This window comes from Elgaria multicarinata, chromosome 1, assembly GCF_023053635.1.
Source record: "Elgaria multicarinata webbii isolate HBS135686 ecotype San Diego chromosome 1, rElgMul1.1.pri, whole genome shotgun sequence".
Classification (NCBI taxonomy): domain Eukaryota; kingdom Metazoa; phylum Chordata; class Lepidosauria; order Squamata; family Anguidae; genus Elgaria; species Elgaria multicarinata.
In genome coordinates this window covers 125236392-125261127 of record NC_086171.1, presented here as the reverse complement: position 1 = coordinate 125261127, position 24736 = coordinate 125236392, and the positions used below count along the sequence as shown (strand labels likewise).

The window sequence follows — 24736 nt, the reverse complement described above, 5'->3', positions numbered from 1 at the left end:
ACTTGCTGTGATTCATCTTCATACTGTTAAACCATGACTCAGTGTTACATCTCCCAATGCAGGCAGTCTTTTCCATTTGGATTGTACCCAGAAATAGACAGGCAGAAGATCTTAGGCTTGTGTCTCTTCTAAATGAGAAAACTGGGAGTTCCCATATTTATTTGAACTCAGTATCTCCTCTGCCACTTTCTCCCAGTTTTATTGTTCTTTTCTCCCTCAATAAAGAGAAATTTCTCTCACAAGACAGTGAATGGGGAACAGAAATGGAAATGAGAAGCCTGGCACTAACTCATGATTTATCCCCAAGTATAATCCTGGGAGAAAGCTAATGTGAATATGACCATTGTTAAAGAACTCACCATAACCTAGTTGGATATTACTAGGTTATGATAAATCCTACCTTATGATAACAACATCTAAAAACTTGTTTACCCAGGCTTGTGCAGTAAGGAAAATTTTTAAGTCCTCATTAAAAGTTAAAGTCGGGTGATCAGCAATTCGGTTTAAAAATTTATGTAGCGCTTTCCTTCTTGTTTCAATGAATTCTTCATTAAATCGTTCCATGACTCCCTTCATTATGAATTTTTCAGGCAACGGCTGAGAAGGAAAAAAAAGGAAGAAAAATGATTAAGCCGCACAATTACATGTATGCCTAAACAACGGTTCAAAAAATACAGTCCTTAGTCCAATACAGAAATACACAAATACAGTCCTTTGTGCCTCAAAATAAAAATGGCTTGCAGCCATTTCATTATTAGAAATATAATGAAGAGAATACGCTACTGTAAAGAAACATTACCATGTCACTCAAAAATCAATGCCCACATTCTCAATTTGCAGGCTATTTTGTTTGATTGTAGAAGCACAGGTAAATATTTGGGCCAGGGTTTAAAAGGTGATATGAATGAAGAGACAAGCCTCTATTCATTTTACAAAGAAGGCCAGTCTCTTCAACAACAGGAACTACAGCAGAGAAACAAATGACAAATTTCTGGCTGTATGAGCCCCAGTTTTCTATGCTTTATCCCTTCTTTGGATCTGTGCAAGTAAAGAAAACAAAAGAAAACATTGACTAGACCTACGGGAATAATGAGCGTTGGGTGTGCTTCTTCAAGTCTTCCCTTTAACCAAAGGAAATCTTGATATCGTCGTCTAACTTCATACTCACTGGAATCAAATTCACCACGGGTTGTCTGAAAACCATAAAGAAAACCAGGCAAATAAGGCATGTGTATTCTATGATGTACAGCACTGGTGGGAGAATCATAGAATCAAAGAATAGTAGAGTTGGAAGGAGCGTATATAAGGCCATCGAGTGCAACCCCATGGAGACACCTGGAGACATGTGAACTTCCAGGTGTGATTGAATGCAACTCCCATCAGCCTTAACCAGCATAGCCATTGGTTAGGGATGATGAGAGTTGCAATCCAGCAACATCTGGACAGCCACATGTTCCCCACCTCTTGGTTTACAGAGATAGGGATATGCGAATCAACAAAACTCAAGCTCAGTAAAGTGCTCTGAATTCCATCTCGAAACTCATTCTGAGTCTGTATGATTGCAAGCTTTTTTTTCTTTTCACATGAAAATCTGTTTGTATTTTTGTGTACATTTTTTTCCAAATGTACACATCAATTGGGTGTACATCAATTTTAAATGTACACATTCTTCCCCCATTGATTAAAGCATTTTTGTGTGCATTTTTAAAAAGTACACATTTTTCAGGTGCATTTTTCAAATGTATGCATGCTACTGAATGACATTTGGGGTACGTGAATCACAATGGCAAGCTCGGAAATATACGGACCGCAAGCAGAGATTGTGACCAAATCTGTGTTGGGTCCAGAAAGTGAGAACTGGGTAAATCCTGATCAAAAACGAACTGAAGAATTTCCCATGCATCCCCATTTAAATGTAACTTTTATATGATCACTGAGAATTCACTATGGATGGGAATTTTCCTCTCTCACACAAGGACTTTTATTTGTAGGCAAGTTCAAAGACAGGCCTTGGCTAGACGGGGCTTTATCCTGGGGCAAACCCCGGGATCGTCCCTGTGCATCCACATGATACACAGGGGTCTTGCCCCGGGATCTCGCCCTCCACTTTGGCCCTGGTTTTTCCGTGGTCTCGGGCTGAGCCTGAGACCGCAGAACATGTGGCCTGTTGCAGCGGGTTGACCCGACTGCGCGATTCATCTCGTGCAGCCGGGAGCTGCACATGGGGTGCAGCGCTCCTCAGGAGCGTGAGCCCATTGGGGGTAGGGTGGGGGGAGCAGGAATTTAAATTATTTTTTTTAAAAAACCCTTACCTTTAGCACACTAGCGTTCGTGCGCTCCTTCCTCTTTAAAAAATAAAAAAGGCGGACGTGACACCTCTTCTTGTGAGTTTGTCGCGTGTCACATGTAAATGGAGGAGGGATCTCGCATTAAACATAACGCGAGATCTTCCCTCCTCCATCATGGGATAAAAGGTAGCTCTAGCTAAGGCCACAGTCTGCCTCCTTTCCCTTAACCCAAGCATTAGTAATCCTCAACCTGTTCACAGTTTTTCTCTCTCAAAAGGCAGCCGTCACTAATTTTAGTAAGACTTTCCAAGACGTATTTGAGATATTGTGTATAACTACAATCCATGACTCTGTGCATGAGCTGGACCCATGTTGCAGAACATTTTAGTACAAGTACAGGCTAGTACAAGTACAGTTGCCCTACTTGCATTTGCAGGCAGGGGTAGGAAACCTAGTGCCCTCCAGATGTTTTGAACTACATCTCCCATAATCCATTACCATTGGCTATGCTGGCTGGGGATGATGGGAGATGCAGTCCAAAATGTCTGTAAGTTGGTCTAAAATCTTTTTAAGCTTTAAGTCAACTACCTTCAGAAGAACCTGGAGAGAAGAATAAAAGAAGGAACAACACTGGCTGGCCTCTCCCTATGTTTCTAAGGCTGTGCACACTTACCTGGGAGCAAGCCCCACTGAATACAGTGGGACTGGCTTGCAAGTAAACATGCATAGGATCAGAGTGCATATTTTCTCTTGCATTTATGAATGGGAATGTGAGGAAAGCAACTTAAAACAGAGGGTCATATAAGCACAGCACTTCTCAGGGAGTCTTCATAAGTGGCCAATTATATGTTCTTGTTATTTTTAAATTGGACAAACTACATTAAAGCTAAACTACACACACACACACTCCTATGCTAAAAATACCCTCTCTTATTTTAATACTGCTTCGTAACAACCATACAATCGTGTATGTGTGTGCAGAAAGGAATTGATAAAGGAATTCCTTATGATGGAAAATCATTTAATTGTGCTGCGTGGTTTTATCCTGGTTGTGCTTTTTATATTGTATTTTGTATTTGTATTTTTAACTTGTTGGTTGTTTTATGATGGTTTTAATTTTTGTGAACCGCCCAGAGAGCTTCGGCTATTGGGCGGTATAAAAATGTAATAAATAAATAAATAAATAAAAATTTAATTACAGGACAGGATATATCTCTATCAAGATAGACATAGGTAGATATAGATATGTGTGTGTATAAGTAAGAATAGTGGCAGAAGGCAACCTATGATAAACTGAGAGGCAGCATTGCAAACCACCTCCCTGTGATCTAACTATGCATATAAAGAGCCATGGATGGGATCCAAGGGTTTGGGCAACACTCCTGGGTGCTCTGGAATCATTTTTCCCCTTGAAAAGCACTCTTACATGTCATGTCACACACTTACTTTTACCATTCCCCTTGGTTTCAAAAACAGTTTGGGGCAACCTGGTGTAATCTGAAACATCTGGAGGAAAACTCCCATCAGCCCCAGACAGCATGACTAATGGGCAGAGATTATGGGAGCTGTAGTCCAAAACACCTGAAGCTAACTGGGTTGCCTACCCTTGCCATATGGCATAGGGGGCTGCTGTCACAAAAACACAAGCCCAAACTGGATCTTTTATGCTATATCACTATTATTATTATTATTATTATTATTATTATTATTATTATTTCTTACCCGCCTCTCCATTTTATCTGTATGACAGGATAAAACTGTGTTCTCACAGATGTTATTGGACTACAACTCCCATCAGCCCCAGTCAGCCCAGCTAATAGTAAAGTACGATAAGAATTATGGTCCAATAACATCCAACAGCAATTGCGGTCACAAGTTTTCCTGCAGTGGTACTGAAGCTGATTTAGTCATTTTTTAGTCCTCTTCTTGTGAACATTTTACTACGTTGATCTGAAAGTCGATGCAAATTATAGGCTGCAATCTATCAGATGAGTAGTGGCCATGCAAAGTTTAAATCATGGGTAGGCAACATACAGCCCATGGGCTGCATGTGGCACCCACCGTCCCCTGATGTGGCTCCTCCCCACCACTGCTGCAGCCCTGAATTTTTTAAAAAATATACTTTTAAGAAACACAATGGCATAGTGGCTACAGCGTGCTAAAAAGGTGACATTTAGCCTGTTTGCATTTGTGTCCAATTTATTTATTTATTGCATTTTTATACCGCCGACTAGCCGAAGCTCTCTGGGCAGTTCACAAAAATTAGTTTAGCACTCCGTAATTTGTACAGAGCACTGAAAGGGTCAAATTTAACTTGTAATCAAGCTAAATTTAACCCTTTTAGCACTACTGAGCACTTTAGAATGGGTCACCACTGAATATCAGTGGCAAACCAGTGTTTTAGAGAATAACTATTATTTTAAAATAAATAAATAACAGTGCCGCTGGGATGTGTGTATGTGTGGTCTCTCTCTCTCTCTCTCTCTGTGTGTGTGTGTGTGTGTGTGTGTGTGTATGTGAACATGGCTCCCAGACCTTCCAGAATTGCACACCTCCGGTTTAAATTATTGAATCATTGCTTTACAGTAACAGCAAAAATGAGAGTAGAGAAGCATCAAAAAAGGTGCAAAAAGGGGAGAAACGATTTCTCAAGATGCTGAACTTTTTATTTTATTTTTTATATTAGGTTGAGAAGCCCGACGTGTTTCAGCCTGTATTTTCGCAAGGCCTAATATATAAAAAAGTAAAAAGTTCAGCATCTTGAGAACTCGTTTCTACCCTTTTTACACCTTTACAGTAACAGAAAGCTCACCTTTGTAACAACCCTGTAGGTGATGAATGTCTCAATGGCAGTGATGTGGCTTTCAGGCTCGTCAACTGTAATGAAAAGATCCCTTGATTCTGGCTCATCTTCAAATCTGTACTGGTTTATCATTGAAGATGGAGACATTGGCATCAAAGGGCTGAATGAATTTACCTCCGTTAGGGATGCATCCTGTGGGTAAAAAAAGATGTTTGAATGAATTGTCACTCATCCCCAAAAGATACCGCTTGTCGCCGTAACAGCAGACAGCCAAGGGTTGCACTTCGTCCCTGAGACGTTTTCTATGCGCCAGAAGTACACATTCTAATCTTGAGATGATAAATGATCACTGAAACCATGTTTCCAAGCCCTCAAGATTATGAGGAAAAGGTGGCAACAACATTTACCAGCAAATGTTAGTATATAGTACAGTGGGGTAGACAAGAAATGCTACATTAAAGAATTGCATAATTTTATTACATCTCTTTACCTGGAGGCAAAGAACACTGGCAGCAGTCTGTATCTCTCTCTCTGTTTCTCTCACACACACTACTAGACAGCTTATTGTGTAACTTAAGCTTTTAAAGGGCATCAGCAATACATGAACGAAAGATTAAATGATTGACTCACTGTTCTAGAATAAACTGAGTCTTTTTCTATATATAGCAAGAATTTATTCCCACACCGGCACACTAGCCACAACCAGCTGCTCTTTTATTGTCAGGCAACAGCCCGTTCCACAATGGCTGTCTCAATGAAAACTGGCCACTCATCAATGAAGCAGCAAGGGCGGGGCGGGGCGGAAGGCATATCAATCAACCAACACACCACAATAGCCTTTATTTTCTTGGAAATGGCCTTGGAGTCTGGGTTCACTGCATTGCTTTCCCTGCACTGCACCCCCTGCCCCACAAAGGTCACACACATCTCTGCTTTTTGCTTCTTTTCAAGCAACAGAGCTCCTTTGTAGATAAGGAGCTGAACCGTGCAGTGGAAACCACGTTTTTACAATGGTTGAAGTGCTAATATTCTACCCACCTTTTCCTGGTAGATCATTATATAAATTGCAAAGCTACACAAACAGGTACTTTATGAAAAACTCCCTGAGCTGCTGCAGGAGCCTTTATTTGCACGCAGTATTGTGGAACAGGAATGTGACAAATACATACCCACAAATACAGTTGCCTCACAAGGTTTAGAAGGAGGATAGCACTATGGCTAACAGAAATGAGCTGTAAACCAGGGCCATAGCTAGACGGGGCGAAATCCCGGGGCGATCCCTGGGATAGTCCCTGTGTGTCCACAAGATGCACAGGGGATACTGGGATCAGGGAGGGATGATCCCTCCCTTGTCCCAGGATCTTGCCCTACTCTTTAGGTCCCGTTTTTCTGTGGTCCCAGCCTGAGCCCGAGACTGCGGAACTTGTGGCTGGGTGCCGCGGTTTGTCCCGGCTCCTCGCGAGGAGCTGGGACCCGCACATGGGGCGCAGAGCTCCTCAGGAGCTCTGCATCCATCGGGGATGGGGGGGGGGGGAGCGGGGAAAATAATTATTTTTTAAAAAGAGCACCTACCTTCTGCGCATGAGCGCTTGTGCGCTGCTGCCTCTTTAAAAATAAAATGGCGGATCATCGCGTGCCACATGTAAACAGTGGAGGGATCTCGTGATAAAAACATCACGAGATCTTCACCCCTCCGTCGTACAATAACATGTAGGTCTAGCTAAGGCCCAGGAAGTCTTCAATGCAATTCTCACTTTTGCCATGAATTTAATGTCCTTCATCAAACAACCATTTCTCATCTCATCTGCAATATGATCAGGGTCAAACCAGACCAGCTTTTCAGAACACGATTCAATAATGTGTTTGTACTGGTCACACCTTTGTTGTTTACAAAGCACAGCAAGGATGCCTCCCTTTCCTTTTGCACCATTTTCTCACCCAAAATTCTCCCCAGACACCAAAGCTGCTATTTAGCCCAATCTTAATTTCAAGGATTGTATTACAGATTGACTTTCTTTCTAACCATCGCCCTGATCCAGCAAGTGTGATCCATGCATGGAAGCCGTCTTCTACATGGCTAACCAATGTAAATGTACATTGGAATGCATAGTCCCCATCTATATCATGACACTTATTTGAACCACACGGAACTGGTTGGATGTGACTTTTTTTTAATTTAGGCTGGGATCCACTTGGTGTTTAGAGCACTTAGCTTACGGTAACTATGGTTTGATTGGTTCCAATGAGTGGCAGCACTTGTTTATTAAAAAAAATGTTTATTAAAACACTGATATGTTTAATATTTTCCACTGCCATTCAGATCATATTACTTTTTTGTACTCGTCCCTTCGCTCTTGCTTCTTATTTGCACTTTAAGCTTCTTGTGCTTGCTTCAAATGTTTCCCTGTCTTGCTAGTCTAGAACTATCTTCTCCTGTTTGTCTAAATCGTGAGTTCCTGGCAGTTTTGCATGTATTCTGTCCTAAATACATTTTGTCCAATTTCCACAAGAAAATATTTATTCATTTATTTATTTATTACATTTTTATACCGCCCAATAGCCAAAGCTCTCTGGGCGGTTCACAAAAATTAAAACCCTAATAAAACAACCAACAGGTTAAAAGCACAAATACAAAATACAGTATAAAAAGCACAACCAGGATAAAACCACGCAGCAAAATTGATATAAGATTAAAATACAGAGTTAAAACAGTAAAATTTAAATTTAAGTTAAAATTAAGTGTTAAAATACTGAGTGAATAAAAAGGTCTTCAGCTGGCGACGAAAGCAGTACAGTGTAGGCGCCAGGCGGACCTCTCTGGGGAGTTCATTCCACAACCAGGGTGCCACAGCGGAGAAAGCCCTCCTCCTAGTAGCCACCTGCCTCACTTCCTTTGGCAGGGGCTCACGGAGAAGGGCCTCTGTAGATGATCTTAAGGTCCAGGCAGGTACATATGGGAGGAGGCGTTCCTTCAAATAACCTGGCCCCAAACCGTTTAGGGCTTTAAATGTCAATACCAGCACTTTGAATCAGGCCCGGACCTGGACTGGCAGCCAATGAAGTTGTAAAAGGACTGGCGTAATGTGATCTCGCCGGCCAGTCCCTGTTAGTAAACGGGCTGCCCTGTATTGTACCAGCTGAAGCTTCCGGACCGTTTTCAAAGGCAGCCCCACGTATAACGCACTGCGGTAATCCAAACGAGAGGTTATCAGAGCATGGATAACTGTAGCTAGGCTATCTCTGTCCAGATAAGGGCGTAGTTGGTATATCAACCTAAGCTGATAAAAGGTGCTCTTTGCCACTGAGTTCACCTGTGCCTCAAGTGACAGTTCTGGATCCAAGAGCACCCCCAAACTACGGACCCGATCCTTTAGGGAGAGTGCAACCCCATCCAGGACATAACCTCGCCGGACAGATGAACCACTCGCTAACAGTACCTCCGTCTTGTCTGGATTGAGTCTCAGTTTGTTAGCCCTCATCCAGTCCATTACCGTGCCCAGGCACTGGTTCAGAACAGTCACTGCCTCACCTGGGTTTGATGAAAATGCAGTTATTTTCACATCCAACTTTCCCCTAATATACAATTTGTATGCAATTTTTGAGCAGAAAACTACATCATAAAATTTGGAGGACTTAATCCCCAGGATTAACAGTGATCCAGACCATGTATTAGTCCAGGAAGCATCAGGCTGGTTAACGTAACAAAGAATGTCCTTCATGAGTAGTATTACGTGAGTAGTAAAAGACAGAGGAAGGAAATGGTGGTTCAACTGCTTAATGAGGATGGCAAATTGATAACAGATGACAAAGAAAAGGCTGAAGTGCTCAATTCCTACTTTGCCTCAGTCTTCTCCCAAAAGCGGGTCTATGACCCCCCTGGAAAAAGTGAAGCAGAAGTCGAGGGAGCAGGATTGCAGTTTGAGATTGATAAACAAATGGTCAAAGAACACCTAATTTCCTTGAATGAGTTCAAATCTCCAGGGCCCAATGAACTGCATCCTAGAGTAAAGAAGGAGCTAGCGGAAGAACTCTCAGAACCTTTGTCTATTATCTTTGCAAAATCATGGAAGACGGGTGAGGTGCCGGACGACTGGAGGAGGTCGCTATCTTCAAAAAGGGCAAAAAGGAGGAACCTGGGAACTACAGACCAGTCAGTCTGACATCCATCCCTGGGAAAATTCTGGAGCAGATTATAAAGAAGTCAATCTATAAACACCTTGAAAACAATACAGTGATTACTAGAAGCCAACATGGATTTGTCAGGAACAAATCCTGTCAGACTAATTTGATCTCATTTTTTGATCGGGTAACCTCCCTCGTGGACTGTGGGAATGCTGTGGACGTCATATACCTTGACTTCAGCAAAGCTTTTGACAAAGTACCCCATGATATTCTGATTAACAAACTAGCTAAAAGTGGGCTAGATGGAACAACTATTAGGTGGATTCACAGTTGGCTACAGAATCGGACTCAAAGAGTACTTATCAATGGAAACTTCTCAAACTGGGGAGAGGCAACGAGTGGGGTATCGCAGGGCTCAGTCCTGGGCCCAGTGCTCTTCAACATTTTTATGAATGATTTGGTTGAGGAGGTGCAGGGAACGCTTATCAAATTTGCAGATGACACAAAATTGGGTGGGATAGCTAATACCCTGGAAGATAGAAACAAACTTCAAAGTGATCTCAGGAATGCTGGGCTGAAAACAACAGAATGAAATTTAATAGGGATAAATGCCAAATTCTTCATTTAGGAAATAGAAACCAAAGGCACAGTTACAAGATGGGGGATACTTGGCTCAGCAATACTACAAACGAGAAGGATCTTGGAATTGTTGTAGATAACCAGCTGAATATGAGCCAACAGTGCGATATGGCTGCAAGAAAGGCAAGTGCTATTTGGGGCTGCATTAATAAAAGTATAGCTTCCAAATCACGTGAGCTACTGGTTCCTCTCTGTTCGGCCCTGGTTAGGCCTTATCTAGAGTATTGCGTCCAGTTCTGGGCTCCACAATTCAAGAAGGATGCAGACAAGCTGGAGCGTGTTCAGAGGAGGGCAACGAGGATGATCAGGGGTCTGGAAACAAAACCCTATGAAGAGAGACTGAAAGAACTGGGTATGTTTAGCCTGGAGAAGAGAAGACTGAGGGGAGACATGATAGCACTCTTCAAATACTTAAAAGGTTGTCACACAGAGGAGGGCCAGGATCTCTTCTCGATCCTCCCAGAGAGCAGGACACGGAATAACGGGCTCAAGTTAAAGGAAGCCAGATTCCAGCTGGACATCAGGAAAAACTTCCTGACTGTTAGAGCAGTACGACAACAGAATCAGTTACCTAGGGAGGTTGTGGGCTCTCCCACACTAGAGGCCTTCAAGAGGCAGCTGGACAACCATCTGTCAGGGAGGCTTTAGGGTGATTCCTGCATTGAGCAGGGGGTTGGGCTCGATGGCCTTGTAGGCCCCTTCCAACTCTGCTATCCATGCTGGATCAGACTGAGGGTCCATCTAGCCTCTGTTCACACAGTGGCCAACCAGCTGTTGACCAGGGCCCAACAAAGCAGGACATGGTACAACAGCACTCTTCCACCCATGTTACCCAGCAAATGATGCACACAGGCTTACTGCCTTGGATACTGGAGGTAGCACATAACTATCAGGGCTAGTAGCCATTGATAGCAAGGGACAGAAAATGTCCATAAGTCAACTTAACTGAGAATCCAACTCAAACCAAAGTTTTATTATTGACGTACATACTTTCCACTTTATAGGAAGAGATTCCATGCTCACAGCATGTGTATAGCACATTTAAAATGTTTTAAAGCACTTCTCTATCATCAGGGGTCAGTAACCTGGTGTCATCCACATGTTTTGTACTACAACTCCCATGGGACCCAGCCAACATGGTGGGAATTATAGTCCAAAACATCTGGAAGGCACCAGGTTACCTACGCCACCCTAACCTAAACAATCCATACAACAGACCTTTGATATATTTATTCTTCTGAGATATTGCTGAAGGGTGGCTGAATACCAGAGGCAGGAAGTCTGTATACACTAGATGTTGGGGAGCATAGGTGGGAAGGTGCTGTTGCACCCGTGTCCTTCTTGTGGTTCCCTGGTCGACAGCTGGTTGGCCACTGTGTGAACAGAGTGCTGGACTAGATGGACCCTTGCTCTGATCAAGCATGGCTCTTTTCTTATGTTCTTATGAGTATGAAAGAATGTGGCTCACCTAAGTGACAGAGGTGAGATTTCAACTGTGATTTTTGGGTTCACGGTCCACACCCTTAGCCACTGCACTACACTTGCTCTGTAGGCACAAAATTGCAGTAAGTTGTTCCTGGGTGCCAGGCAGATTTTAAAGCAGGTACCTGACACAAAGAAACTGTAAAGGTAACTCTCTCCAGAATAGAGATGTAAAACTTTTGGACATTTAGAAGCCATGGCAGAAAAAAGTTTTCCCCTGTTTTGTTTTCAGGGGGGGGGAAATAGAAATTTGGGAGAAAATGAAAAAAATAAGCAATACTTATTTTTCAAGAACACTTTATAGATCTAAAGTCACTTTGTTGCTTTTCCACAGCTTTCCTCAACCAGGTGCCCTTCAGATACTTTGGACTTTAGCTCCTATCAGCCTCAGGCAGGATGGCCAATGGTCAGGAATACTGGCCATTGCAGTCCAAAACATCTGTAGGACATCAGGTTGAGGAATACTGCTGTAGGAACAGAAAGCAGACTTTATGTTCCCAAGTTATATTATGCATAACTTGGTTTGCTCATAAAATTATCATTATATTTGAAAACTTAAAAAAAAAACGAATTGTTGCCTGAATAAACTATACTTTTAAATTTTAATGTACTGAAATTATTAATTTTATCAGCAAACCTATACATATTTCAGGTTCCTAGTTTATGTCTGACTAAAAGTAACTTCAGCAAGTAATCCCTGAAACATCCGAATCATCCTAGAAGCCAGAAGAAGCAGAAATAACTGGAGGCAGAGGAAGACAAGTCCAGAAACACAGGACTCAGAAGAACAAAACCCAAACTGCCAATAATGCACATTTTCTTCTATATTATAATAAGGTCACTCTACTCACATGTTGGACAACTGAGCATGACTTGGAACATCCCAAAATGTCTATCAGTAAAATATATATTGGAACTCAATAATTTTAATTAGAAATGGAAGAAATAACTAAGCAGAAAATTTACAGAGAAGATTATCCCCCCCACACACCCATTTTCCATTATTTCCAGACATTTTTGAATCTCTAGTCTTTCTATTAAAGTCTTCTTATTCCATAGTTTTTAGAAATCATTTGTGGAGGGGAGCAAAGGCTTGGTAACAATATATAAACATCTTGTCTTAAATTCTAAAAGAAAATATTTCATAATCTAAGGCTGCTCAACTTTGCAATTCGGCCGGGGGGGACGGGATGGGACGGGGACGACCAAAAATAGTCTTTCAAAAACAAAAACAGAAAACCGTCCCCCCTCACTTGCCCATCACATCTCTACTCCAGAATAGCTTTTTAACCTTTTAAAACATAGTAGCCACAGCTCTAGATACAGAATATAAAAATCTCCTGCTTCTCATACCTCAGGAACAGGTGACGGCCTACATTATTATCTTCTAAGACTCCATTCAAGGTTTCTGTGCTCCAGGGACCACTGGGCTGTACAGCCAGGTATTTTCTAAATCGTATGTACTTCATGTTTATGTTTTTTGAGTAATAATCTGGATTATTAAACTTGACAGTTTTAAGATTCTCATTTTTCACCACTTAGGGAGCTGTTTTGTTTCCATTGTGCAAGCTGCAAGGAATGATATATGAAGTCAATTTACTCCCAGGTACTCATGCACTCGAAAAAATAATGTTTTGGTTAGGCAGCAAACTTTGCAGATGAATACATGGAAGGATCACGGCAACAAGGGAATTTCCTTCATATTAATATTGATTTTGTAGGAACACTTCTATTAATGTTTGCAAAACCTGATTTTTGCAATAAAATAAAATAAAATACCGATCTGTAGATAAAGGCAAGTGGCTGCTTCCCTTTCAAGGAAAGGATGTAAATACCTCAAATGGTATTTCAATACAATAAAGTGGCAAAAAACAACAACTTGGAGTTAGTGAAGTGAGCAAAGGAATGTCCATTAAATGCACAGAGACTTGGCACTGTGAGCCAGTGTGGTGTAGTGGTTAGAGTGTTGGACTGGCACTTAGGAGATCTGGGTTCTAGCCTCCACTTGGGCATTAAGTTCACTGAGTGACACTGGGCCAGTCAGTCACCGATTCTCAGGCTAACCTATCTCACAGGGTTATTGTAAGGCTAAAATGGAGTGGAAGAGGACCATGCGATTCACTTTGGGTTCCTTGCAAGAGGAAAAATAAATGTAACAATAAACTACAATAATAAATAAATAAATAAAATCAATTTGGAAGCAAGTGTCATACAACAGGGATTAAAACATACAAATAATTTTAAACCGCTAAAAACAAATTTTAAAATACCAAGACAAGATAAAGCCTATGCGGCAGAGTCTTGCTATTTACTGTTTTACTCTGTACAGCACCATGTACATTGATGGTGCTATATAAATAAATAAATAAATAATAATAATAATAATAATAAATTAAGAAGCCCATCATATGCCATCAAATGCCTGGGAGTAGAGCAAGGTCTTCACTTGGCACTGAGAAGATGATAATGGTTGGACCAGGCAGCCCTCACTGGGAAGACGACTCCGTAACTGGAGAATGCAATTCATGGAGACAATACTCCATATCTGCAAGCAAGCCCAACAGAGCCCTAGACCATGATCTTTGCCACTGGCAACTGCATGTATTCCTGTTCTTGTTTAGAGAAGCCTAAAGTTATAGCAGTTGTCAAGCCGAAGAAGCTTTGCTATTCTGCTAGGTTTGCCCTTTACTGTTCGTTTATTTATTTAAAACATGTGTATCCTGGCCTATATCATTAAGCTCTCAGGGCGTTGTTGAAAGGCTTGAGAGCAAGCAGGCCTCCTTAGCTTCAGTGAATACTTAACCATGATCAGATAGTATGTAGTGAACTGACCATTTTTAAATTTTAGATCAATGGGCACATTTGGGGTTTTAAGAGTGTTGTGGGCACTTTCACAACATGGCTGCTATGGAGGGCTTGCTCGTTCATAGAATGGCTCGCATAGTGGTCACGGCTAGTCACAAAGCATTCATTCCCCAGAAGCAAAGCTGGTGAGACTAAAAGAAAAGTATGCGGCAGGGTCTTGCTATTTACTGTTTTACTCTGTACAGCACCATGTACATTGATGGTGCTATATAAATAAATAAATAAATAATAATAATAATAATAATAATAACAACAACAACAAAACAGAGGTGGGGTTTGAGCTCCACAACAAAAAAACAGTCTTTTGAACTCAAATAAAGGCCACATTAGAGGGCAGCACTTTGCTTTGCAGTGTCAGTTGCTCAGTTTCCAAAAACTGGTTTTAATTTTAAAACTATTAAGAAATAAAATAAAAATCAAGAGGTGTAGGGAGCCTGGTGAGCCCCTAGAGAGGTATCCATTGACACACTGGTGCCCATGGACACCATGTCGGAGACCCTAACTGTTCAGCATGCCAACCCTAACTCCTCCTAACACTCCTTTGCAGCAAAGAAGAGAGCAGATGGCATTTGTTATGTGCATTCATGTGTGATTTTGCTGGATATGGAGGCGGATGGCATTTAAATGCATGAAGCAGATTTTTGGACTATGGCAGTCAGTTCTAAAGTACAAGAGTGTGTGACTGTCTCAAACACTGAAGCCTCATCTCATGACCTCTGCCTTCCTGCCACCACCAACAAAAGGATTCCTTTCTTCATTGACCCTATCTAGAGCTTTGGATTTGGCCATTGTTTTTAATGATGGTAAACCACCCCAAGGCAGTATATCAGTTCAGCAGTATATCAATGCAATAAATAAATAAATGACATAAAAATCAACACTGTTGTTATTCAGGCTCCAGCTAAAGATGTATTTATTTTTACAGGTGTTTATTTATTTATTTATTTGTTTATTACATTTTTATACCGCCCAATAGCCGAATCGGTTTAGGATATAGGTAAGGGTTGCATCTGTTTTACTGATGGTTTTATTATATTTTATTATGTTTGTAATTTGAGAATTATGATTGGTTTTTTTATGGAGTTTTCAAAAAAATACAGTGAAAACAAAAAAACACGAAATACATTTGATACTAATTCAATAATAATAATGATGACGATGATGAAGAAGAAAAATAAGGAGGAGAAGAAGACAACCTTTAAGGTGACAGGGAAAGGGTTAGGTGGCTATATCTTCCTCCAGTATCACAGCCAGTATGCCTATGTACACCAGTTGCTGGGGAACATGGGCAGGAAGGGGCTGTTGCACTCATGGTTGTGGGTTTCCCATGGGCAACTGTTTGGCCACTGTGTGAAGTGGATGTTGGACTAGATGGTCCCTTGATCTGATCTAGCATGGCTCTTCGCTGCACTGTTCTGCCACTGCACTTACTACCAATGCAGCCACTGTGCCTGTCTCCCTGGGCACTACTCCAGTCATTGGCAAAAAGAGGACAGTACAAAGAAAGGCAATGTCAGGGAAGAGTCCAAGGACTTGAAAGGAGAAGAAGGAGAAAAAGATCAAGGGAAAGGGATAGAATGAACAAGAGTGAGGAACACGGCAAAGCTCAGAGTGGGACCAGTAGCGGATGTAGGGCAGGTGATGAGTGGGTGATGGCAGAATTTGAGAAGTGTAGCAGGGCCGGAGAGAAAAGGAAATTGGGGGTTGAGGGTGGAGATATCCTTTCACATCAGGGCTTGGCAACTTGTGGCCCTCCAGATGTTTTGGCATATAGCTCTCCTCACAGTCGGCAATCCTGACTGGGGCTAATGGAAGTTGTGGGCCAGAACATCTGGAGATCCACAAGTTGCCCACCCCGACTTCACATCAATTAATCTTTCCTCTGCACATATACATCTTCCCCGAAGCCCAGTTGACAGAAATTGCTTTTTCTTTTGAGGAACCTTAGAAATGGCAGATTCAAATATTAAAATGTTGACTCAAAGTATTTACCAAAAGAGAGAGAGAGAGAGAAAATATCCTGTACACTGAGCAGAAGCCGAAATATTTATTTCAACATTAGCTGAGTTTATTTTTAAACATTAGGAAGTGTACAATCCATAAATGATTCATTAATGCCTCTTAGGCTTATATTCAGTAGCAAATCTAGCAGTCAACTCTTAGGGTGCTGACATTTGGATTTTTCGCTCCATAAATTTCTGTCATAAACAGTTCTGTGAAAGTAGATTTTCAAGAATGAAAAGTGTGTGTTGCCTCCTACAGCTGCTCTGTCAATGTTCTTTTGCTTATTTTTTAGGAAAACAGCAGGGTTGAATGTCTGCCATGCTGAACAGCTGGTTTTGAACCAATAATTAGTGTACTGTAATTTTATATTATGGTTTTATACTGTTGTTTTATACTTTGAATGTTTTTAATTTTTGTGAACCGCCCAGAGAGCTCCGGCTATTGGGCAGTATAGAAATGTAATAAATAAAAATAAATAAATAAATAATACTGTAAGACCTTGTCAGAGTTTCACATCAGAGATCGATCACGGAAGTAACTGGATTTTGCTGCATTTCAAGGTGTCACCAACTGATCACCAAAATTCCTCAAGCCACAACCAATGTTAATTCTGGCCTTTTGATTGATTATATGTCCTATTTAAAACTTCCTGTCTCCAGACTGCCCTCAGTCAAAGACATTCTTCCCATGTTCAAGTAGCCTCTTCCACATGGCTCTTGTTTTTGCTTCTTTCCCAGATGACCAGCCTTGCCTGATCCTATTTTCCAGGCCTCTGCCCATTGTCTTACTATTTCCTGTTCTTCTGACCTGACCACTTCTTTGACAATGGCTGCCCTATTATCCATAGTTTGTTACTTTAGTCATGAATTGTCTTTCAGATAAACAAACAAATGGTGGGTTGTTCCCCCTATTTCTGGTTTGTTTCTCTTCTGCCTATTTTGCCAATATTCAGGGCAGATGACAATGCAAAGAAGCCAGGGATAAGCTATTGTTCTCAGAAATCACAAAAAGCCATAGTTTAAACAAGTAAGAATTTGCAAGTCAACAACAAAGCATGGGTTCTAATTGTGGTTTATAGCTAGTTAACAAAGCATGGGTTGTTTGCAGCCATGTGTTAAGCCACAAAGGGCCCGTTCATAGGCTCAAATAGCCCATCTTGGCTTATTTAAGCCACAGTGGACTGAGGTGCGTGCTGGTGCATGTGGCTGTGCATTTTGAACATTCAATGTCTGGCTGCAACTTGTTGTGTTGTGCAAACCTTGGGATCATGGGTTATGTGAGGGCTAAACAATAAGCCATGGTCCCTGGGTTCACATGACATGACAAGCTGTGGCCAGATGTTGAATATGTAAATCCTACACAGCATGCACAAGCATGTGCTGCTGGTTCGATCATGCAAATCAGGTCAAATACAAGCCAGATTTCAAGAAATCACACCATCGCTTATAGTTATGTGTGAACCAGACACACCAGAGCCAACAACTAATATCTTGCCCACTCACTAAGATCTTTTGGAGACATTTTTTTGTGTGTGTCCCTCCAACATTTGAACCTCATTTTACTGGGACACAGGTGTAAGTCTTCTTACTGGATGTGCTTAGGCTTTGGAATTCTCTCCCTAAGCAGGCCCAACTCACTCCCTCTTGGATGGCCTTTGGATGATGTATAAAAACCATTCTCCTGTTAATCTTTGATCTGCTGATATATTAATTTTTTAAAGCTCTTTGTATTATGTCCACTGATTTTTTTAATCTACTTGTTAAGGTTTTATATTTTTATTGTATTTATGATATTACACTAATTTTACTTTTTTGTAAGCCAACTTAAATACTTGTTTTAGTGGATAAGTAGGATACATTTTAATTATAAATAATAAATAAATAGTGTAAGTCACGTAGTGACCTGATCTGACCCAAGTTAGTGTCCCAGGCATTACTGCCTAACAGCAAGGATCCTGACATTTTGATCAAAGGAACAGATTCAAATGCACATGTTGCTGTTTAAGAAACTAGAGAAATACAGAAGGACTATTAGTCACTAATTTCTTCCAAGTGAAATATGTCATGCTTAATTTACCATCGTGTATTTTTGCAAAAATGTGTACTTCCATATTCATGCTCCTCACTTGCCTTTCAATTCAAACTTGGAGTTAAACCCAAAAAAAGTCATAATGATCCTTAGGCTGTAGGCGACAAAGGTATATTCACTTATCTGGAAGTACATCCCACTGAGCACAATGGGGCTTACTTCTGAGTAGACATATATACAGAGTAGACAAATATACTATACATTGTATAGGATTGCATTTATGTAGTTCTTTAGAATATTCAAATATTACTATATGGCAAATGTTATTCTACATGGTCATAAGTCCCAACTTATGACCATGTAGAATAAATTCACAACAGCTCTGGGAAGAATAAATTCACAACAGCTCTGCGAGGTAGGTTAAGTAAAGATAATGACTGCCCCCAAACCACCCAGCAGACTTGTCTTCTGAGCAAGAGTTTGAACCCATATATCTCTGGCTCAAGCCCAATGTAGTGATTTGACTCCCCCATGAGCATAAACATATACCTATGATGTTTCTATACCATCCAGCAGCCAAAGTTCTCTGGATAGTTTTCAAAAGAGATAAGTGTCAAGTCATAGTGGAACCATAATGTCTTTTTTACAGCATTCACAAAGCCAGACAATTTTCACATGAAATTGACTCACACCTGAAAAGGAACGTAGGAAGTTACTTTATAGTGAGGCAGACAATTGGTCCATCTGGCCTAGTCAGGCTTCCCCAACCTGGTGCCCTTCAGAGGCTTTGGACTACATCTCCCAGCATGCCTGTCCATTGGCCATGCTGACTGGGAGATGAAGTCCACAACACTTGGAGTGCCCCAGGTTACGAAAGGCTGGGCTACACTGACCGGCAGTTCTACTCCAGGGTTTCAGACTGGGCTTTTACCAGCTCTAACCGGAGGTCCTGGGGATTGGACCTAGGGCATTCTGCATGCAAGGCAGGTGCTCTACCACTGAGCTATGGCCTTACCACTTGCAGCTAAGGAAGGTAGGTGTCTGTGTGTGTGTGTATGGCAGCTGAATGCATTTAGATCGTGGGTATCACTGTTCCCTGACTCTCCTGAGCCAGGGTGGTGTAGTGGCTAAAGTGTTGGACTAGGAGTCAAGAGATCCAGGTTCTAGTCGCCACTTAGCCATGGAAACCCACTTGGTGACTTTGGCCCAGTCACAAACTCTCAGCCCAACACACCTCACAGGGTTGTTGTTGTGAGGATAAAATGGAGGAGGAGGATTATGTATGCCGCCTTGGGTTCCTTGGAGGAAAAAAGGTGGGATATAAATGCAATAATAAATAAATAAACTGCAGAAAATCTGGCTAACAGGGAGAACACAGCATGCTGGTTTCTAATGTACAGTTCACTGCAGGACATGGTTTTGTGTGTTTTTGGCGAACATCACAATTCACACAATTTCTAGGTCCCGTGGTTTTTCTAAATGTGAAAACATCTAATTTTAAAAACATGAAATATTGCAGATACCTCCCATTTTTAAGGGGCATTTTCTTATACCAGTGATACTGGTTTTTGGAAACAAAATAAGAGCTAGGGATAAATCTCTTGATGTTTGTTCCTGATTCTTGTTTCCAATATCAGGCTATTGGGGAAAAAATTGGGGGAAAAATGGGGGGAAAAATTGCCCAGGCCAACGTAAGCTTCTGCATCTCTGCTGTCTCCCTGGGGGTTCAGGTGTGGCTCTGTTCCCACACAGGCAGTGGTGACTGCATGTACTAACTCCAGGACCTGTTCCTTCCCTGCAAGGAGTGGCCTGTGTGGAGCTCTGGTAGCGTAGGCTGAAAGAACTCACTTCCTGAGATTGCTTCGCTTTGCAAAGAAAGACCAGGCCAGGGAGCCATTACCAGAGGCAGGGGATCTTTTGAATTTCCCCAATGCTTAAACTAGGGTGACCATATGAAAAGGAGGACAGGGCTCCTGTATCTTTAACAGTTGTATTGAAAAGGGAATTTCAGCAGGTGTCATTTGCATATATGGAGAACATGGTGAAATTTCCTCTTCGTCACAACAGTTAAAGCTGCAGGTGCCCTGCCCTCTTTTAAATCTGGTCACTCTAGTATAGCTCCTGCAGCTTTAACTGTTGTGATGAAGTGGGAATTTCACCAGGTTCTCCATATATACAAATGACACCTGCTGAAATTCCCTTTTCTATGCAACTGTTAAAGATACAGGAGCCCTGTCCTCCTTTTCATATGGTCACCCTAGCTTAAACTGCCTTACATTTGATTTTCATTGCAGCTGTGGTGTGCATTTGATTTCTGCAACCCAAAAAGCTGCTGTGCACAAAGCGTGTGTCATACCTGAATAGTCTGCCTGGCAGACTGGAGACCTTGGAATAGATCGACCGGTCCATGAGCCAAAAACCACCCAGCTACAGACAATTCAGGGCCAAAATAGACATTACTTTTTCATTTTTATTCTAGAGTTGGGGTGGGCAACTTGTGGCCCTTCACGTTTTGACCTAAAAATCCTAAAATGTCTGGAGGGCCGCAAATTGCCACCACCCCTGCTCTGAGTGAGTAAAAGGGCCTCACTCAGATCTTAAACCCTTACTTCCTATGCTAGGGTCCCAATCTGGATCAGCTCCCCTGCAGCTACTCCAGAGTACAAATGACAACAAGACTGCCTGATGCAGATTTATAGTACTGTCTGTTTCGGCTCGCAGTAAACATTTGAATACTGTTTCTTGCACTTGTGCTAATGCACAAGGGAGGCTCCTGTATTGATATGCCTGTATTGACAGCTGAGAAAGAGTGGATCCATGAAAACAACAAAGGTGGATGCTAATGTGCATTCTTCTTTTTGGCATCATGACCATTTCTGTAAATCACTGATAGGGAGCTAAAACAACGAAGAGCTGGGGCGTCTTGAGGACTAACATATTTATTCTGGCACGAACTTTTATGGGCTATAGTTGACTTCATTTATGAAAGTTTATGCCAGAAAGCCTTTAAATTGACACAAGACCATTTGTTGTATTCGCTGCTGTAGACTGGGGCCATGGCTAGACCTACCTGGTGCATCGCGACAAGGGGGGTATGATCTCGGTTTATTGCGATATCTTCCCTCTGTCTACACGTGGTGTGCGACGTCCTAGGAGGAACAGGACATCGCACCCGCCATTTTGTCTTTTATTTTTAAAGGGGACGAAGTGCATGAGTGCTCGTGCAGAGAAGGTGTGCTTTTTTAAAATAAAAATTAATTTCCACACTCCCCACCCCTGATGGGCACAGAGCTCCTGAGGAGCTCTGTGCCCCATGCCCAGCTCCTCGTGGTTACTAGCAAGGAGCCAGGACAAACCGCGATGCCCACCCACATGTTCCGCGGTCTCGGGATCATCCCGAGACAACGGAAAAAGCGGGATTAAAGGGTAGGGTGATACCCTGGGGAAAGGGAGGGATCATCCCTCCCTGCTCACGGGATGCCCTGTGCGTCATATGGACGCACAGGGACGATCCCAGTGCGATCCCCGTGATATCGACTCATCTAGCTATGCCCTAATACAGCTACCCCTCCGGAAACTGAGGTAGTTAGAAGCTTACTCATCATCAAAGCCATCTCACACATGACCACAAGTTGGGCCACCATTCCCAATTATGCCCTTTAGTAGGCCTTTTTAAACCCTGGCTAACCTCCTCATGACGAGGTTCAGGACAGAGGAGGAAAACTGCCCACCCCCCAGGCTGTGCTGCCCACCTCCTGTGTTCTGCAGCTCTCTGTCCCAACCAGGAAAGACTGAACCTCATTCTTCAGACTCAGCCACTAACAGCAATGAGAGAAAGAAAATAAATTAGCCCCTCACACTTCTGCCTACTGAGGACAGGAGTTGCTGACCAGCAGCATAATTGCTCTAATGCAGGTTTGGGCAACTTGTGGCCCTCCAGATGTTTTGGCCTACAACCTCCATGATGCTTTGCCATTGGCTATGCTGGCTAGGGCTGATGGGCGTCATAGGCAAAAACATCTGGAGGGCCACAAGTTGCCCCCCACCTCACAGGAAGTGAGGCACTAGGCCACTAGCAATGTGGGATAAAGGCCAAAGCAAATGTGACATTTGTCCCAGAAATATCTCCCATAGTCCTCTTCAAATCTACTTGCTAGCTCTGGCAATAACTCCTCCTCAGGACACCATGGGAGAAAGCAGGGTTCTGTTACTTTGCACTGAGCTTTGGAGGGAACCTGAAAAGTTTCTGCCTCCTCCGAAGTCCAGCAGGACATAAGAGAAAAATGCCAATATGGAGACATGGAAAACCTGGAACTGGCAGAGGTGGGTTCAAACCCAAATCAGGTTGCAAAACTCACTAAATGGCCCTGGCCAAAGCATTACCATTAGTCAAGCTAACATGCCACACCGTGCAGGATAAAATGGAAAAACCAATTTACAGCACACTTGACCTCTACGAAAGAGAGTAAGATACTAGCTAGGTAAGAGCAAAATTGTTTAGAAAGTACCCTGCATGTAAATTAAGTAGGGTGACCATATGAAAAGGAGGACAGGGCTCCTGTATCTTTAACAGTTGTATTGAAAAGGGAATTTCAGCAGGTGCCATTTGCATATATGGAGAACCTGGTGAAATTTCCTCTTCGTCACAACAGTTAAAGCTGCAGGTGCCCTGCCCTCTTTTAAATCTGGTCACTCTAGTATAACTCCTGCAGCTTTAACTGTTGTGATGAAGAGGGAATTTCACCAGGTTCTCCATATGTACAAATGACACCTGCTGAAATTCCCTTTTCTATGCAACTGTTAAAGATACAGGAGCCCTGTCCTCCTTTTCATATGGTCACCCTAAATTAAGAGCCTTCTCACCATTCCCGAAGTTTGTCAGGCTTCAAATGAACCCTCTCCTCATAGGGGATTTGTCACAGAGGAGCTCAGGCAGGCTGGCTCTCCCTACACAGCAGCATGATGGTGGTGGGCCATGCGGGAAACCGCGAGGGAACCAGCTGCCACACCGTTCATTCCCATGTGGCAAATATAAAGCCCCCTTCGATCTTGGGCCATGGCTGGTGAGCTAAGGTCTCACTGCTTTCCTGGCCCTTGGGGGCGGAGCAGGCACGCGGACTACAAACGGGTGGAAAAGCTGCCTAGAGTTTGCTTTGCCACTTCACTCCATACCCACTCAAGGGGTTCCATGCGGCGAGGAAGCCCTGGGCTTTCCTAGGCCTGATGGTTCTTTGGGACTGGGTGTAGTGGATGATGGGAGTTGTAGGGGAAGCGTCCCCGCCAGGTTGGGGGAAGCGTCCCCTCTCCTCTTGCCTTCAGCTCAAGGCATCTCATCTATGGGCGTGGAGAAGGCGGAGTGCCCGACGCCAGCCTTTCCTGCTGCCACAGGCGGAGCGAAAAAGCTTTGCCGACTTCTGCTCTGTTGCTAGAGGGAGGAGCGGGAGCTCCCGCAACGCTTCCAGCGCACGGGCCAGGGTGGTCGTCGCCTCCCTTTCGCCCCCTGCACGTTTTCTCCGCCGCGACCCTGGGAAAGGGAGAGGCAACTTTCCTCCTCCCAGTCCGCACCTTCCTCCGCCTCCTTGTCCTCCCTGACCCGGCCAGCGGGGCTGAGGGGCGGGGGTTTGGAGGCGGGGGTAGGAGAGGGAATCGCTCGCGGGGCTGGCCGGGGGAGGTGGGTGGGGGTCTGCGCTTGTCGCCGGCAGCCCGGCTCGGAAGCCGAGGGCTGCCAGGCTCCCCGGGCGCAGTAGGGAGCGGGACCCCCACCCCCACCTCGCCCGGCTCGCGCTGGTGTACCTTGCTGAACACTTCCAGGTCCTCATCGTCGTCGAACTCCAGCAGCTCCGGCGAGGCGGGACGAAGCGGGGGCCGAGCGGAGCCCGGGGGACACGCTGGCGGTTCGGCGAGGGCAGGGTCTGCTGCAACCACCTCGCCGCCAGGGGGAAGGGAGGAGGAGGGCGGCGGCGGCGGCGAGGGCGAGCGGCGACCAGGCTCCATCCCTCCCTCTCGGGTGTGTGGGGCGCCCCGGCTAGGAGGCGGGCGATCCCCGACTCGGGCCCCTCCTCCCGGCGCGGCAATTGGTCGCCGGAGCTCCTGGCCCTTTCCCTTTCCTTCCGCTGCGCAGCGGTGGAGAAGGCGAGCGAGCGCCGGCTTGATTCTTGGGTTTGGATCGAGGCTTTGCCTGCGAGGCAGGCATGAGCCCGGGACCTCTTTATAGCGCCACGCCTGCTCCCAAACCCCATTCTTGGAATAGGATAAGGCAGTGGAGGCTGGTGGCTCTTATGTCAAGAGGGGTGTGAATCCGCTCTGGGTTTCAGTCAGAATTCTATCGCAGCTACCAGAGGTGCTGAACACAACCCCCAAAATGGATTTAGAACCTTGGAAAGCTCCTTTGGAGTTCTGATTGGTTCTGACTGAAATCCAGAGCGGATTCACAGCCCTTCTGACATTGGAGCCACCAGCCTCCATTGAGATAAGGGAGGACGGGAGAGAGAAGAGAACGAGACGA

At 43.5% G+C, this 24736-nt stretch overlaps 1 protein-coding gene across 1 annotated transcript in view; it reads right to left on the bottom strand.

Moving 5' to 3' along the window:
- SNX7 (sorting nexin 7) overlaps positions 1–24226 on the bottom strand; it is a 58988-nt gene extending 34762 nt beyond the window's left edge. The window contains exons 1-4 of the mRNA XM_063136301.1: positions 24025–24226; positions 5101–5283; positions 1083–1193; positions 433–597 (exon numbers count right to left, since the gene is read on the bottom strand). Of these exons, the coding sequence (XP_062992371.1) occupies positions 433–597; positions 1083–1193; positions 5101–5283; positions 24025–24225 (660 nt within the window). The 5' untranslated portion in view covers position 24226. The remainder of the gene's footprint in view (positions 1–432; positions 598–1082; positions 1194–5100; positions 5284–24024) is intronic.
- Between the last annotated feature and the right edge of the window lie 510 nt (positions 24227–24736).